The 18,138-nt window shown below is 40.5% G+C and overlaps 1 protein-coding gene across 3 annotated transcripts in view; it reads left to right on the top strand.

Annotated features, from left to right (window-relative positions):
- The window catches only part of SLC35F3 (solute carrier family 35 member F3), a 406,817-nt gene that overhangs the window by 375,786 nt on the left and 12,893 nt on the right, over nt 1-18,138 (top strand). For all 3 annotated transcript variants that reach the window (XM_086679659.1, XM_086679658.1, XM_025915052.2), the window contains one exon: nt 15,998-16,217. In XM_086679659.1, coding sequence (XP_086535785.1) covers nt 15,998-16,217 — 220 coding nt within the window. The remainder of the gene's footprint in view (nt 1-15,997; nt 16,218-18,138) is intronic.

Raw genomic sequence — 18,138 nt, 5'->3', positions numbered from 1 at the left:
TTAAAGTACTTTCATGGTGAGGCAGCTTTAAGGAATTCCAAATGAAATCTTTTTTCTTTTTTTTCTAAAATTTTGATCAACCTAATTTGTAAAGAGGCCATGAGCAGTAAGCATATATTGCCTTTCGGTCACAGAGTGAGTAGGTGTCAGATTTCTTCTCTGTTCTTAGAAGCTTGCCCAACCCACTCGCCTTTTTCTGTGATGCCTCTGTTCTCGAAAGTAGGTGGTCTTTCGTTCATCTGCTGATGAAGGACCATAGAGGACCTATGAAGCAGGTCCTCTTCCAGTGTAACAGGAAAGCTGGCCTCTGTCCATAGGGCTGTGTGTCCATCCCATCTACCACATGCCAAGGGATTCTGGCATTTCCCAAAGTCTCCTTGGGAGGCTATGGTAGAAATGCAGTTCTGTTTCAAGACAAATTTCCTTCCCTTGTGGTTCTCAGAGATCATCTGAACCTGTTGCTGAGTAATACTTTGGGAATTTCTCCTGCATCTCTATGTCCCCACCTACCCCCTGCCCACCCCCAACTACTGCTCTGTTGATTCACTATTTTGATTTTTCAGAACCTATTTTAATTTCTTCCTTATCACGGTTTCCTAGATTTTTTTAATTCTTTGATTAGTTACCAACTTCTAATTCTTCCATTTACTTATTCGTTTTCATGTCTTCTGAGCCAGAACTCACACAGTGAGCTGTCTTTTGCATATCAAATATATTTAAGGTGGCTCAGTCAGTTAAGTGCCCAACTCTTGATTTTGGCTCAGGCCACAATCTCATGGTTTGTGAGTTTGAGTCCCGCATCAGGCTCTGTGCTGACAGTGTGGAGCCTGCTTAGGATTCTTTCTCTCCCTCTCTCCCTGTCCCTCCCCTATTCGTGCACGCATTTTCTCTGTCTCTCTCAAAATAAATAAATAAACTTAAAAAAATTTATTTAAATGACATTTTATCTCGACTGACCATATGCTTTAAGACCTACGAAAGGAAGGAGAAAAAAGGTATAACTGGGATTATGGTTCTAATTTTGCTATGGTAATATCTCCAATCATTATTTTTATTTTCAACAAATTTGGTTAGTATTTGTGACTCAAGGGAAGCCCCAATTAGTCATTTAGTTTAATTGTGTGTGTGTGTGTATATATATATATATATATATATATATATAGGCATATATATATAGGCATATATATATAGGCATATATATATATACACACATATGTGTGTGTGTGTGTGTGTGTGTATAAAGTTTATTTATTTATTTTGAGAGAGAGAGAGAATAGGAGAGAGGGAAACCCCCAAGCAGGCTCCACACTGTCAGTGCAGAGCCCAACATGGTGTTTGAACTCACAAACCATGAGATCATGACCTGAGTTGAAATCAAGAGTTGGATGCTTAAGGGGCGCCTGGGTGGCACAGTCGGTTAAGCGTCCGACTTCAGCCAGGTCACGATCTCGCGGTCCGTGAGTTCGAGCCCCGCATCAGGCTCTGGGCTGATGGCTCAGAGCCTGGAGCCTGTTTCTGATTCTGTGTCTCCCTCTCTCTCTGCCCCTCCCCCGTTCATGCTCTGTCTCTCTCTGTCCCAAAAATAAAAATAAACGTTAAAAAAAAAAATTAAAAAAAAAAAAAAGAGTTGGATGCTTAAATGACTGAGCCACCCAGGTGCCCCCACTATATTTTTTATTTTATACATTATTCAGTCTCTTTTTCTATCTTTGTACATAAATCTATTATATTTTTGATCACCTACCATATATGTGTGTGTCCCTGAACTTGAATAATATATTGTATCACCACCAGTATATACTAAATGCATATTTTATTACAAGCTATGGACAGAGATGGTGGGGGTCAAAAACATTGGCTGATGGAATTATTCTTAATGAGCCTGACAGGAAGAACTTAGTACAGAGATTTGGGCTGTAGGTACAAAAGCAGGCCAGAGCTGCTCAACACAGAGAGAGATCCAGAAGAAAATCAATAGTGTTTCTATCTAATGCTCAAGACTGGGTTTGTTCCCTAGGGTTCTAATCTATCTCCTGAGCTTCCTGCCCTGGCACTGAATCACATTTCCCTGGCACTGTGCTATGGTTTTAACAGTGGACCCTTTAGAAACCAGCATTAATTGGTTTCTGACCTGGAGGTCCTTACAAAATGTATGAGTCTGTGTGCCCCAGGGACTCTGTATATCTCCCAGAGCCATCTACACTGTTTGCACCAAACTTCTTGGGTTGTTCCAACTCCTGCGAATATAAATGTAGCCAATGTGTTTGCCTCACATTTTTCTTCTAGAATGTGAGATATTTATCATGTTTTCTGTTAACAAGTACTATCCTAATGGCTTATATGTGAGGGTAGTTCTTGGACAGGTACAAAGTTTAGAGTCTGGTTTCTCACCTTGGAATTGAGTTGCTTGAAATGCCTTAGCATCTGCAGAAGTGATATTCCCTCTAATCTTACCCCCCGACACACACACCACCTACTTCCTTCAGAGGCTACAGTTGGACATAATCAATTAAAATGAATATTTCCCTTTCCACCTTTATGACTGGTAGTTGGAATCCTATTCTTCAGAAATAAATCACTCTAGAATTTTCTTTTCTTAAGCAACATGAAATGAAACTAAAACACCAATTTTCACAGTATCTTTCAGTGGATTAAATAACCAGGTCCTGGAAGTGACAAGATATTAAATTATCTGGACTCCAATTTAAGGAGTCCTATCTTTGATAATCTATAGTCACCTGGCTTAAAGGTGGCATTAGCTATGTCACATTTAAGCCATTTAATCCATGGCTGTTTCTATAAAGTTTTCCTCCAGGAAATTGTCTTTTTTACCCCTGCCTTAATTTTAAATATTTTAATACAATGAGCAAGACGGACACACATACATCAAGAAAGTAACGCACACATAAATACACACACGGAGAGCTTAGAACCATTTTCACATTTCTTTACATTAATTCTCTAAGAATACCAATGTTCCTGGCATAGCCAGGAATAGGATGACACTTAAAACTAAGAATGGAGGAGATCTATAGGTGTTTTCCCCCTTTAAAACTAATTTTCTGGATATGACTTACATTAGAGAATTGGGAGTATTTTGGGCCTCATACCCCCAAATTCTAATTCAGCCATCTGGTGTGGAAACAAGGATTCTCTTTGTCAACAAATGTTTACAGAATGCTTATGATGCACCAGGCATTGATCTAGGCACTGGGAACTCAGCAGTAAATAAAACAAAGTTTCTGCCTTAATGGTGCTCATATTTTGGTGGAAGAACAAAGACAATAAAAAAATGGAAACATAGGTGCACCTGGGTGGCTCAGTCAGTTAAGCATCCGACTTCAGCTCAGGTCATCATCTCACAGTTTGTGAGTTTGAGCCCTCGTCAGGCTCTGTGTTCACAGCTCAGAGCCTGGAACCTGCTTCCGATTCTGGGGCTTCCTCTTTCTCTGCCCCTTCCCCCACCTCAAAAATAAATAAAATTACAAGAGAAAGACAGATACCATATGTTTTCACTCTTATGTGGATCCTGAGAAACTTAACAGAAGACCATGGGGGAGGGGAAGAAAACAAAAAGTTAGAGAGGGAGAGAGCCAAACCATAAGAGACTATTAAAAACTGAGAATAAACTGAAGGTTGATGGGGAGTGGGAGGGAGAGGAGGGTGGGTGATGGGCATTGAGGAGGACACCTGTTGGGAGGGGCACTGGGTGTTGTATGGAAACCAATTTGACAATAAATTTCATAAAAAAATAAAAGAACTGCAAATCATTCTGTAAACACGAACAGTTACAAAAATAATTTAAAAAATTTTTTTTTTAATTTTTTTTTCAACATTTATTTATTTTTGGGACAGAGAGAGACAGAGCATGAACAGGGGAGGGGCAGAGAGAGAGGGAGACACAGAATCGGAAACAGGCTCCAGGCTCTGAGCCATCAGCCCAGAGCCCGACGCGGGGCTCAAACTCACGGACCGCGAGATCGTGACCTGGCTGAAGTCGGACGCTTAACCGACTGCGCCACCCAGGCGCCCCTTAAAAATTTTAAAGTAGACATATAGCATGTCAGAGAGTGTGAACCCAAGTGATAAAGAAATAAGGGGGATTGAGATAGTGATTTCACTATGGGTCTGGGAAGACCTCTCTGACATTTGAGCAGAGACCTGAAGGGGTGAGGGAGAGAACCATGGCAAATCTTCCCAATTTACATATTTTACTCGGAATAAAATGGGAAGCCAGTGGAAGTTTCTGAGCAAAGGAATAGCATGATCTGACTTACATTTTAAAAGAGGGAAACAAAAATAGAAATGGCGATGATAATCTTTCTGAGATATGATGGTGGCTCAGACCAGGATGATAAGTGCACCAGGTGTTATAATGTTCCTCAGATACACTTTCAGAAACAGCAATCTAGAGAACTGCCTCCCAAATCTGGATGTACATCAGAATCTCCTAAGCATCTTTTAAAAATATAAATCCCTGTTCCCCATTCCAAACCTACTGGAACAAAATCTCTGGAGTGGGCCCAAGAATCATCAGTTTGACACCAGTGTGGCTAATTTATCATCACCTACCCAGGGCTATTTCAGAACATCCTCAAAGCCTCTAAATGTTAATAGCTTAACAAGGGAGATAGTTCTATAACAAAATATCAATCCTTCCTGCATAAAGAATTCTAAAACTTGGGAAAAATACCTTAAAAAATTGTTTGAAGGCATAGAGAACAACCTGTACAGCCAGGACTTGAAGCACCAAGATCTCAGAGTAAAAGGGAACACATGAAGGGAAGCTTACATTTTCTGGTTCTTTTCCCTTTTGAAAAATTCACAGAGTGGATTATAGAAGCCAAACAGAAATTAACAGCATAGAGCTTACAGCAGTCATTGGGATAGGAATATAAAATTAGGAATTCAAGGCTGCCAAGGTAGCCATGCGTCGGGATTGATTCAGGATCCCAGGAAAAAAGAAAAGAGGTCAGAAGTGAACCTGACTTTCATGTGCAATTATCCCCCCAAAGCATTATCTGATTCCTGAGATATGCATGTTTGTAGCTAGAACCAAGTAGAAAATCAGCCACTGGGTCAAAAACTTCAGTAGTTTCATGGTCCTGGAGTGAAAAGTTGGGGTTCAAGCCCACAAAGCAGGAGATACTTTCAACTGAGACCAGTAAAAGAGCTGTGACCTAAGAGTAAGGGAGGAAAATGGAAATTGGCTAGCATCAATTAGCCAAGGTGATCTTCATACCAGAAGAAATTAAATCTACACTAGAAGAAGAAAGCATCGTCCACAGCCTTAAAATTTTCCATATGTAGTCTGTCATCAATCAAAAATAATACAGGTTGCCAAGAGACAGGTGACCAAAACCTAAGAAAAAAATAAAATAGGCGTTAGAAACAGATTCAGAGATGTTCTAGATTTTGGAGTATCAGGTACACGCACACCGTAAAATAACTGATTAATATGTTCAAGGGAATGCTGAACATATGAAAAATTTCACCAGAGAAATAAAAATCTATGAAAAATAATCAAATGAAAATTCTAGAACTGAAAAATACAACAGAAGTCAAGGATCTGTGCATGAGTTTAACAACAGATTAGACACAACAAAAGAGAAATCTGTAAAATGGAAAAATAGGTCAGTTACAAATAAGATTGAAAAAAGGGGGGATGGAAAATACAAAAAGAAGTACAAAATACATAAAGAGAACAGTGGATAGGTCTGGCGTGTGTATAATTGGAGTACCAGGAGTAGAGGGAAAAGTATGAGTATATTGGCCAAGAATTCTCCAAAATTGATGAAAGACATAAAGCCACAGAGTCAAGATTTATAAATCTGAAACCAAAAAAAAAAAAAAAAAAAAAAACGGATAAAAGAAGACAGCACCTATTATCGTCATAGCAAATCTGTTAAAAACCAAAATAAATACAAAATCTTTAAAGAAACTAGGAAAAATGAGATTATTATCAAAAGATCAAAAGACGTATTAACAAACTGACAATTGATTTCTCAACAGAAAAACTGAAAGCTGGAAGACAATGGAATTATTTCTTCAAAGGGCAGAAATAATATGACTGTCAATCTAGAATCCTAAATCCAGTGAAAATGTCCTTAAATAGTGAAAGCAAAATAAAGATACTTTAATACAAACAGACCAATAGTAGAAAAAAATACTTAAAGGGACTCTTAAGGCAGAAGGAACAATCCAGATGGAAGTATAATTCAGAAAAGAATGATAAACTTTAAGAAGAGCAAATATGTGGTAAAATATAAATGGATACTCTCTAAATTCATAAAACCACTCAATGTCTATCAACTGAAGAATGAGTAAATTGTGGTAAATTCATAAAGTAGATACTATAAAGCAACTGAATTACAGCTACCTACAACTAAAATCTCTCAGACATCATACTGAGTAAGAGAAACCAGACACCAAAGAATAAATATAATGTGTGGTTCTATCTTTATAAAGGAAAAGTAAACTATTGTGACAGAACTCTCCATAATGATTATATTTAGAGGGCAGGAAATGACTAAGAGAGGCCACAGGGGAAGATTCTAGGGTGCTGGTATATTCTATATCTTGATAGAGATGGTGTTATGTGTATAATTTTTCTTTATAAAAATTAATCAGACTGTATACTTTAATCTTTGTGCACTTAAAGAAATACATGTTGTATTTCATTTTTTAAATTTTTTTCTGAAAAAGAAAGAGAATAAAACAGTTACATTTATAATACCATCAAAAAGGATAAATTACTTAGAAGCAAACAACCCAGGAAGTGAAAGGTGTCTATGGAAAACTACAAAATGTTCCTAAAAGAAATTAAGACACAAAATGGGTGAAAAGACATCACCCATCATTTAGTGTTTGTTCATTGATTGAAAGACTTAATATTGATAGATATCAGTACTACCCAAAGCAATCTACAGGTTTAAAGTAATCCCTACCGAAATTCCAAGAGCATTTTTTTTCAGAAATAGAATAATCCATCCTAAAATTAATATAGAATCTCAAGGAATGCAAAATAGCCAGAATAATGTTGAAAGAAAAGAATAAAGTTTGAGGTTTCACATTTCTTGATTTCAAAACATTATAAAGCTATAGTAATCAAAACTGACAAGAAGTGTGATACTGGAATAAAGGCAGATTTATAGACCAATGAAATAGAATAGAGAACCCAGAAATAAACCCTGACATACATGGTTAATGATTTTTGACAAGAATACTAAGATCATTCAATGGGAAAGGACAGTCTTTTCAACAAATAGTGCTAGGAAAGCTGGGTATTCAAATGCAAAAGAATAAAGTTGGATGCTAATTTTACATGATACACAAAAATTAACTCAAAATGGATCAAATATCTAAATGTAAGAGCTAATACTATAAAACTCTTAAAACATAAGGACAAAAGTTTATAAATTGTGTTTGGCAACGATTTCTTGGATATGACACCAAAAGCATAGGCAACAAAAGTAAAAATAAATTGGATTATATTAAAATTAAAAACTTTTGCACAGTAAAGGACATAACAGAGTGAAATGGTATGGGAGAAAACATTTGCAAATCATATATCTGATAAGGGGTTAATATCCAGAATATATAAAGAACTCCTACAACTCAACAACAACAAAAACCAACAATTAAAAATAGACAAAGAACTTGAACAGACATTTCTCCAAAGATGATATACAAATAGCCAACAATCTCATGAAAAGATGCTCCAGATCATTAATTGTGAGGGAAATCATGAAGGAAATCAAAACCACGAGATACCACCTTACATCCATACAATCGCTACAATAAACATTAAAATTAAAAAAAAATATGTGTTGATAAGGATGTGGAGAAATTGGAACCCTTGTGCACTTTTGGTGGAATATAAAATCGTGTGGCCACTATGCAAAACACTATGGCCATTCCTCAAAAAATTGAAAGTAGAATTACCACGTGATCGAGAAGTTCTTCTTCAGGGTATATATACAAAAGAATTGAAATCAGGATCTCAAAGAGATATCTGTACACTCATGTTCATGACAGCATTATTCACAATAATTATAGTCAATAGTCTTAGATGATAGTCTTTTCTTTTTAATTTTTTTTTTCAACGTTTATTTATTTTTGGGACAGAGAGAGACAGAGCATGAACGGGGGAGGGGCAGAGAGAGAGGGAGACACAGAATCGGAAACAGGCTCCAGGCTCTGAGCCATCAGCCCAGAGCCTGACGCGGGGCTCGAACTCACGGACCGCGAGATCGTGACCTGGCTGAAGTCCGACGCTTAACCGACTGCGCCACCCAGGCGCCCCTATTTTTTTTTTAATTTTTTTTTATTATATTTATTTATTTATTTATTTATTTATTTATTTATTTATTTATATTTTTTTTGATAGTCTTGACAATAGTCAAGAGGTGACACAACCTAAGCGTCCATCAATGAATAAATGGGTAAACACAATGTTGGTATATCCATACAATGGTATATTATTCAGCCTTAAAAAGGAAAGAAATTCTTCCACATGACACAACATAGATGAACCTTGAGGACATTATACTGAGTTAAATAAGCCAGGCACAAAAATACAAATACCATATTGTCACACTTATATGAGGTCCTAGAGTAGTCAGAATTTACAGAGGCAGAAAGTAGAATGCTGTTTGCCAGCAGTTATGGGGAGGGAAGAATGGGGAGTTGTTAATGAGTGCAGGGTTTCAGTTTTGCAAGATGAAAAGAGTGCCGGAGATTGATTATACAATATGAATGTACTTAACACTATTGAACTACACTAAACAGTGCTTAAAATCGTAAATGTTATGTGGATTTTACCACAATTAAAAACATTTTTGAAAGCAAGAAAACAGAGAACTTTTGAATCCAAACTTAGCTGCACATGAGAATCGTTTGGGAATTTTAAAAAAATACAGAGCAGTCACATTTTAATGCAAATTTGCAATAACAAAATGTAAGTATGACTAATGATTCATTTATGCATAAAATTTCAAATAATGTGACTCTCTTGAGAGCTTAAATGTTAAATAAGAATCACAATATCAGCTCTGGGAGGCCAAGGGAACTATAAATGCCAGGTGGCAGTGTTAACATTCGCTGGCAAACAGAAATACAGTATACTGTGGGAAAAACGAATCAAGATTTGTAAGTTTTGAACCATGGAATGTTGTCAAGAATGTACCCTTTCTGTAAACAGCACCATTCTCTATAGGATTCTAGGCTCCTTACTAGACGATTTGATCAAGTATATCTAGGGTTGAATCCAAGCAATCTTTTTTTTTATATATTTATTTTTTATATTTATTTTTTCTGAGACAGAGACAGCATGAGCAGGGGAGGGGCAAAGAGAAAGGGAACGAGAGAATCCCAAGCGGGCTCCATACCATTCAGCACAGAGCCCAACAATGACATGGGGCTTGATCTCACAAACCATGACCCAAGCTGAAATTCAGAGCTGGATGCTCAAGTGACTGAGCCACCCAGGAACCCCCAGGTAATCCGTATTTTTAAAGGATCCCTTGGATTTCTAAGACTAATGGCGTGTATGTAGATAGAGATAGAGATTATGTCTTAGGCTATGAGGATATAAGATGAAGCAAAAATATAATGACTACAAGGAGCTTATTTTTTAATGAAGAAGTCAGATGAAATAAATGGTTACAGTAAAGTACAGTTACAACGGAGGGTACTGTATGTGTGATAAGGAGTATATGGCATTTGGGGAGCACATACCAGGCACACTTCACTGAAGGGGTATGTGAACTGGTACCCAGTGGATGGGAAGAAATCAACAAAGAAAGAGGGGGAAAGTAAGAGTGTTTCAGTAAAAGGAAATGGAGAATGGGTTGAGACCTAGAGCAGAGAAAGAAAAAACATGAATTCAGAGAACTGAAGTGAGTTCAAGGTGAGTGAAGTTCAGAGTATGGGTGGGGAAGTAGTGATGGGCAAGTTAATGGATGGAATAAGGCCAGGTCAGGAAGGACTTGACAAGCCTTGTAGGGAAGCTTGGCCATTATCCTAAGAGAAAGCGAGGTGAGAGGAGGACCTCTCTGGCTGTAGCATGGAGAATGGAATGGATTGGAGAAGAGACAACAGTGGAGACAGAAGCTCAGTTAGCTGTGGCAGCAGTGGTCCAAGTGAGAGGGGAAGACGCATGGGCCAGGGCAGTGGCCATGGGAATGAGATATTTAGGAGAAATAATCTATAGGTCTTGGTGAATGAATTAGATGTGAAGAAGGGGGGACATTTTTAAAAATGATTCCCAAGTATATGTAGCCTGGGTAGAAATATGAATCATGGTACCATGCCGTGGTTGAAGGTTGAGGGGGAAGATATCACATCCATTTGAGAAGGCCAGATTTGAGGTGTCTGGGATGTCCACCATGCAGATGGTATCCAGTAGAAGTGTCTTAACTAGAGATCACCAGCTGGGCTTTGAAACTAGAACAGTAGATGAGGTTGCTCAGTGACTGCAGGACAAAAAGAGGAGATAGTAGAAGAGAAATCTAGGAAAATACTGAAGAAGTCTTTCAGAGGAAGCTTTGGAAGTGGGCGGAGAGGTTCAAGGACACCAAGAGGAGTGTGCGGAGTTGGAAGTCAAGAAAGGTGCTTCAAGGAGGAATAGTCAACAACGTCAGAGGCTTCCAAGAGAAAGAGGAACATCCGAAGGTACCTGTTGGATGTAGCAGTGCAGAGCTCATTAGTTATCAGGCCAAGGGTTTGGGTGAGTGGTGGGAGCTGATGCTGGGTTTGTAAACGGAAGAGTGAGAGAGGTGGGTGTGGGGGACTTGAGTGCAGACAACCATTCTGAAAAATCTTGGCTCTGAAAGAGGGGATGAGGGAGGACGGGGGGCTGATAGGATGCTTGCTTTTGCTTTGGGGGTTATATTTTAAGGTTGGTGAGGCTTAGGCCTATCTAAATGGTGACAGGATCCAAAAGAAAGGGGGACCATTGAGAGTGTTCACTGGGGAGTGAGCACAGGCTGCGGGTCTGGCTCCACCACTGACTGAACTTGAATACATCATTTAATCTGTCTGGGCCACAGCATTTTTATCTGTACCTTGCAGGGTTTCTCTGCAATTACGGTTTTCAAACTGCACTCCGCAGAACTGTCTGAGAGCACTCACATTTCAACTTCAGCCACAGCGACCTTGACCTCTCTTGCGTGTTTTTAAATAATGTTTTTTATTTTTAGCAGTTTAATACATGTACATATTTTGAGAAAGCAAATGGTAGTAAAATAATTATTTTTAAAAAATTGCAGCCCCTGTCCATACCTCCTCACTCTCAGCCACTCCCAATTCTTGTGTTATTTATGCCAATTTATGTAAAATTCTTATCTCCGTGTTTCTCCCATGTAGACATCTATTGATTTCTGACCCCTCCTATACCCACTTGCCCTGATTCTGTTCCCGTCAACATAATGCTACCTCAACATTTGGTTAATAGTGTTTTCATTATTATAAGCATGCAAATAGTGCCCAGCGACTGTCTCCTTTTATGAACAACTTGTCATTTCTCCTGCCAGAAACATTTGCCTCTTTTGTCTCATTTACCCTGATTTCCAGTAATGATTGATATTTTTTCCTAAATCTCCTGCCATCTCAAAAACCTGCCAATATATTCCCTGTGCTGGTTTGATCAGAAGACTTCCCTGGAGATTCCATTTCCAGAGCCCCACGTGATCTGCCGTGGAGCCTCCTCCTGGGACTAGCTTTCACTCTTGCCTGTGTTGGAGCCATGCCTCCTGCTGCCATATCTTCTTTCTTGGTTTATACCCTTGTGTTGGTGCAGCCTGTCCTCTAATAGTAAGGGAGACTATGTTTTTGAGTACTGTATAACTGAAAATGTCTTTATCCTACTGTGCCATTTAATTGATGGTTGGCTGGTAACAGAATTTTGGCTCCCAAAAAACATTGCCCTTGAAAAATGTTAAAGTCATTATTGTATAGCTTCCATTTTGGTTTTTGAGGTATCAGATGCTATTACAATTTGCTACCCCTTGGACCTATTTGGTTTTATTTCTCTTGAGAGCTTTTACATTTTCTCTTTATCCCTTCATGTCACAAATATGTGCTTTGTTTTGGTTCTTCCTTCAGCCAGTTTTCTTGGTACTTGGTAGGCCCTTTTGTTATGAAGATTCATATCCTACATTTCTAAAAACATTTCTTGCATTATTTCTTTTGTAATTTTCTCCACTTCATTTTTTCCATTTTCCCTTTAGTCTAGAGTTTCTTTTAGTTTAATATTGGACCTCCTGGCTTGACCTTCTAATGTTACCTTCTTCTTCCTCCTCCTTCTCCTCCTCCTCCTTCTCTCTCTTTCTCTTTCCTCTCTCATGAGAGATTATCTTGGCTTTATGTGCAATTCTTCTATTTAATCTTTTTAGTTTAGCTATCCTTTATTTAATTTCCGAGATTGTCTCCTTTTTTATAGCCATTTGTTCTTGTTTCATTGATGTAATTTCTTCTCTTCTCTCTCCAGGGACATTCTCCCGCAACTCTAACTATAAATCCTACCTATCCTTGAATGTTCAGGTCAAAATCCGTATCTTGTGTGAGGCCTTGTCCAATCAGTTCAAATCTCTTCCTGAAACATGAATTCTATGGCACTGTTATATTCCACACCATCTAATACGTGATTAAATTTGCATTTCTTGCTGTTGAGGAAATCAGTTTTCTCTCCCTGATCGCACTCTAATATTCTCAAGACCAAGGAAGCACTGTTTACTTGTTCTTTATCAGCCAGAGTGCCTTGTCTAGAATTGTGATTACAACAAGTGATAAATAAGTGCTTATTGGTTTAAAAAAAAAAATGGCCATCCTAATTCCACTGAGTCAGGCTGTCCTAGTTGGGTTATTCAAGAACAATGTTTTAGTGACTTTTATTGACTTTCCCATGAAACTCTCTACTTAGATTTCATAGAGAAAACACAACTTTCTTTTTTCACTATATTTCGTTGGTTTAGGAAATATCTAATAAATTATGCAGTTGAAATAACCAAGAACAAGCAGGATTGGAAACAAACAACATCTAAATCTCTGCTAACACATGACTCAGTTGGTAGAAACCAAAGGGTTTGAGCTTGCTGGAGAATACCCTGCCAGCCTTGAGTACTTGGTCTGCCAAAGAAAGAAGGGCATTCAACTGTCATATCATTTAAGCAAAAACAAGTCAAGAGTCTCTACTATACTCTATTCTTTGTGTACCAAGAAGAGATATCTGGAAGAAAAGAATTTGTGCTCATCATCTCTCTTGAGTCCCCTTGCAATCAAGGTATATATACCTGACATAGATTAGTGCACAGCCTTTAGTCTTAAAACAGCACAAGTTTCACTGGCTCAGGGCCAATCATCTTGGTCTCCTTAGAACCCAGATCTGCCCATCTTAGCTGTACTTCCCCAGCCATCAGTCCACAAAGGGCCAAAATAACTCTACTGGGCTCAGAAATCTTGCCTTTTCCATCTCCAGGATGGATCCCCCTTCCCCACCGCTTCTACAACCATCACACTTTGGAAGACTCACACATAGATTCTTTCTCTTTCCTTCTCTCATGAGAGATTATCTTGGCTTTATGTGCAATTCTTCTATTTAATCTTTTTAGTTTAGCTATCCTTTATTTAATTTCCAAGATTGTCTCCTTTTTTATAGCCATTTGTTCTTGTTTCATTGATATAATTTCTTCTCTTCTCTCTCCAAGGACATTCTCCCCCAACTCTAACTATAAAACAGCACAAGTTTCACTGGCTCAGGGCCAATCATCTTGGTCTCCTTAGAACCTAGAGAGGACATAACGTGTCCAACTGACTTCGGATGGCCCCTGCCACAGCATGAATCATTTTTTATACTAGTGAGTCAGGGAAACTTAGAAATCCTACTTTCATTGTGCTCCCTTAAGAAGGGTAACCTCTAAGTAGAGTTAAAATTTGTACTTCCTGGGGCTCCTGGGTGGCTTAGTCGGTTAAGCATCCGACTTTGGCTTAGGTCATGATCTATGGTCTGTGGGCTTGAGCCCTGTGTTGGGCTCTGTGCTGACAGCTCAGAGCCTGGAGCCTGCTTCGGATTCTATGTCTCCCTCTCTCTCTGCCTCTCCCCCACTCGCATTGTCTCTCCCTCTCTCTGTATCAAAAATAAATAAACATTAAAAAAATTTTTTTAATTTGTATTTCCTATTGATCATGCTGAAAGGACTGACACCACTTTATGGCTACTGTCAAACGCAAACTTGAAGGAAGCCATCCCTCGTCATCACCCCTGAAGGAAAGAAGACTGTTCCATGCACAGGGACTCAAGAAAACCCCCTAGAAAAATTCCACTGAAATATTGTATGAAGATCATGCAGCAGCAGAAACATCAACCTATCAGATGAGAGCTTCGTCTGTATAAAGCCGCACTGGAATCAATTCAGTCGAATTGGTTTCATGGTAACTTTAGAAATTCGGACGCATTCCCCTGGTGGTGGTTTACAAGCAACAGAGGCCCCTGAGTTCAGTGAAAGAGCATGCGTTTCCCTGTCTCTTCTGTGGCGATACCACAGTCAAGTCATGAGCGAAGGCGGATTGCATTTTGGATTAATGATAAGAACAAATTAAAATAAAAATCATGCCAAATCCCCTTTGATGCGTGCTCTTAATTTTTCTCCTCTCCTGCTGCATTTTAAATTTAAGTGGCATAGACTACAGCTATCCCCCTCTTCCCCCACGCTGGGGTATTTCGCTTATTCTAGTTATTTCTTTTCTCTCACTCCTGTCCTCACTCGCTCATGCATCAGCTGCACTGGGCACAGTCTGTGAGCCTGGGCGCTGACGGCCATGGGATCCAGGCTCCTTGCCCACCCATCCCCTTGCCTGGCTCTCAGGGCAGCAGAGCAATGACCTTGGCTCCCAGGCGGTCCTGGCAATAGCAGGCTGTCTGCAGACCAAGCCCCTCTCAGGGGGTAGATGTCCTCTCCATCTACCCCACGGCCTCCTCTGCTGTCTTCTTCTGCGTGTGGAAGGTTAGCTTTGTTTTTCTGACATGGTTTTCCATACACTCATGGTCCTTTCCCCTGGAATCCAGAAGAGCATTCAAAAACCTCCTTCTATAGGTGGTTCCTCACCTCCCTCTCTGTTCCGATGCTGAGCTCTTGAATCTGTGCTAGTTTCTTAGGTGGCATGGAGACATGAACTTCCACATGGCTGAAGGACAGACCCTAAAAAAGGCCTCATAGAGAAAATGCAGATAGTTAACACTAGTTGTATCATAGCCAAAATGTATTAGAGGCACCCAAGAAAGGACTGCCTCTGGCTGACCAGAGACAATTCCAGCTGGAGGCAAACTTTTTTAAAAATATGTTTTAGTTGGGGCGCCTGGGTGGCGCAGTCGGTTAAGCGTCCGACTTCAGCCAGGTCACGATCTCGCGGTCCGGGAGTTCGAGCCCCGCGTCGGGCTCTGGGCTGATGGCTCGGAGCCTGGAGCCTGTTTCCGATTCTGTGTCTCCCTCTCTCTCTGCCCCTCCCCCGTTCATGCTTTGTCTCTCTCTGTCCCAAAAATAAATAAAAAACGTTGAAAAAAAAATTAAAAAAAAAAATATGTTTTAGTGAGTTCTCTTCGAGTATTCTTCCCACCCCCCCACCCCCGCCCCCCCGAAAAAGATCTAGTGACTTCCTTCTCTTAACAAGCAGGTAAAAGAATTCCTCAGTCAGTCGCCATGGAACTGGGCCTTCTTCAGATCAGATAAGCCCAACACTCCACTACCTTCTGTCTAGAACCATCAGTTCCAAACTTAGCATAAGCAGAAGGAATAATCATCTATGATGTCAGACTGTCGTGGGACATTTTCTTCAATGGACTAAAGCAATAGGTTGAAGAGCTATTTAATAGATGTTCCAAAAAACATAATAATAAGCAACCCCACCCCTTCCTCATCTGCTTTAAAAATGGGTATAGGGGAAAAAATGATCTGTCTCAACCCAAGAATATAATAACACTGCCTCTCTTTCCTTGTTTTAGGGAATGCTGTCGATTTTTTGGAGACAATGGCTTGACTTTGAAGGTGTTTTTTACCAAGGCAGCACCCTTTGGTGTTCTTTGGACACTCACAAACTACCTGTACTTACATGCAATAAAGAAAATAAACACTACGGATGTCTCCGTCTTATTCTGCTGCAACAAAGCTTTTGTGTTCTTGCTCTCATGGATCGTTCTCAGGGACAGGTTCATGGGAGTGAGGGTAAGTTCCTTATTCTCTGTCTTCCTCCCTCACTTGGTCATGTCAACCAAAACCTGCCCATTGGCTTGCTTACCTCCATGTGCTGCATCATAAGCATAAACTGCTGACCACTTCCCTTCTGATTTGCAGCAGAAAAGGAGCCCCGGCAGAGGGCCTGGTTCTTGGTGCGCCTTGCAAACTCTCTTGCTTGCAAACCATACTAGACCAGCATTCATTAAAGCACCGTTCATTTCAAGCATTTCAGCAAGCATTCCCCAAAGTGTGTGCCAGTCGGGGACCCAACCTGGGGATGGTGATGCATTTCCTCTCTGCGTGCTTTCTCTCTCTCTCCTGGGCAGCAGTGCCCTGCAGCCTGGAGCTCTCTGCTAACCCTATCGCTCTTTGCTTAGGACGCATCTGAAAGCCTGAGGATCCTTCCGCATCCACATATGCGCGCAGTCTTGGTAGACCCTTTGTCTGGACCGTGTGTACAAGCCAAAGTGGGCCGGATGCACTTAGGCTAAATCCAGACTGTGGAGGGCCGGTTTCATTTCCTTCACACCCCAGGCGAAGGGAGAGGGAAATTCTATCCTGTGAATTACTTCTTGTTGTGAGATCCGAGACTTCGTAAATTCTGTCAAAATCTGGTCAACCTCAGCCAGTCAAATTTCCTAACAGTTGTGTGAAATATGATCGCTGCGTTGTCAGCTGTCAGCTGTAATAGCAAGGGACTCACCCTGAATGAAAGCACAAGGTGACAGTTCAGTTGACAGAGTCCTGGTGGCTTCTGCTCGCCTCCCTTTGGTGGCCAGGAGCTGATCCTGCCCCATCACCTCCTTGCCACAAACAAGGACAAAAGGGGATTTGGCCACACAGCCCGTCCTCTTGTCGACGGGGCACATCGCTTACTCCTTCCTGCCCGTCGGGCCACGTGGGCCGGCCATGCAGCTGAGAGCCCTGTTGATGGGCAGCTCTGTGACCGTGAACCACACAGGCATCCGGCAAGGGGCAGGCTCCACTCCAGGCCCTCCCCTTGTATCCTTTGCTCATTGTCCTGAGGACAATGACATCACCCTGATGGAGGATTCACACCCACCTAGTTACTCAAACAGCAGTGGGGACATGAGTCAACTGCTGGGTAGTATTTTTAGCTTGCAGTAGGGGGAAATTTTGTTTTGAGTCTCAGTGTTAATTTTGGAATTAAAACTCGCTCACTGCTACCACCCAGAAAAGCTTTCAGCAAATACACGATCTAATACTTCGCCACAAAAAGCACAGGTGCTTCCAGCGGTAATCTGTCCAACAGCCCGCCTGCCTGGACTCTGCAGACTCCGATGGCCTGGAGCCCATTGTGACTTCATTTGGCTGCCACATGCCAAGGGAATTCGGGAAACTCTTCGGCATGATTCTCATGTCCAAAGCAAATTCCAAATGAGACTCTGTTAATCGGGAAGAGAAACTTCAAGATGAATTCTGCACCGAAGCTGGATTTTTTTTTTTTTTTTTTTTGAGGTTAAGAGAAGTAGGCTGGAAAATACTCGAAACCCTCCTAGACCCGTAGAGAACGATGTGACACACCCAGATCTTTCCTTTGTTGCTATTCATGGATAGGAGGGTTTTCTCCCATGACATCCCTTGAACTATGATCCTGTCTACCCATCCTGGCCACTTGGTCAGTTTGGTCTGCGCTGACCACTATATACTGAACAAAATTTTGTGTTGAAGCCATCACTAGGCCAGCACTGAAAAGAAGGTCCCAGAAGCTGGTACTGGCGATGAAATTTTGTAACCTGTGAAGTGCTGTGTAGCTATGGGTCTCTCTAATAAGCATTAATCCTCTGAGAAGCATGTGACCCCCCCTCCCCCATCCAAGAGCTTCCCACTCCAAGTCATGGTGTATTCCCCTCTTCGCATCTTTAAGAATTCAGAGAGCTAGCAAAAT

Source organism: Puma concolor, chromosome D2 (genome assembly GCF_028749965.1).
Source record: "Puma concolor isolate L17-30 chromosome D2, mPumCon1.1.hap2, whole genome shotgun sequence".
Taxonomy (NCBI): domain Eukaryota; kingdom Metazoa; phylum Chordata; class Mammalia; order Carnivora; family Felidae; genus Puma; species Puma concolor.
Note: the sequence above shows the minus strand (reverse complement) of the source record. Positions and strands in the feature narration are given on the sequence as shown.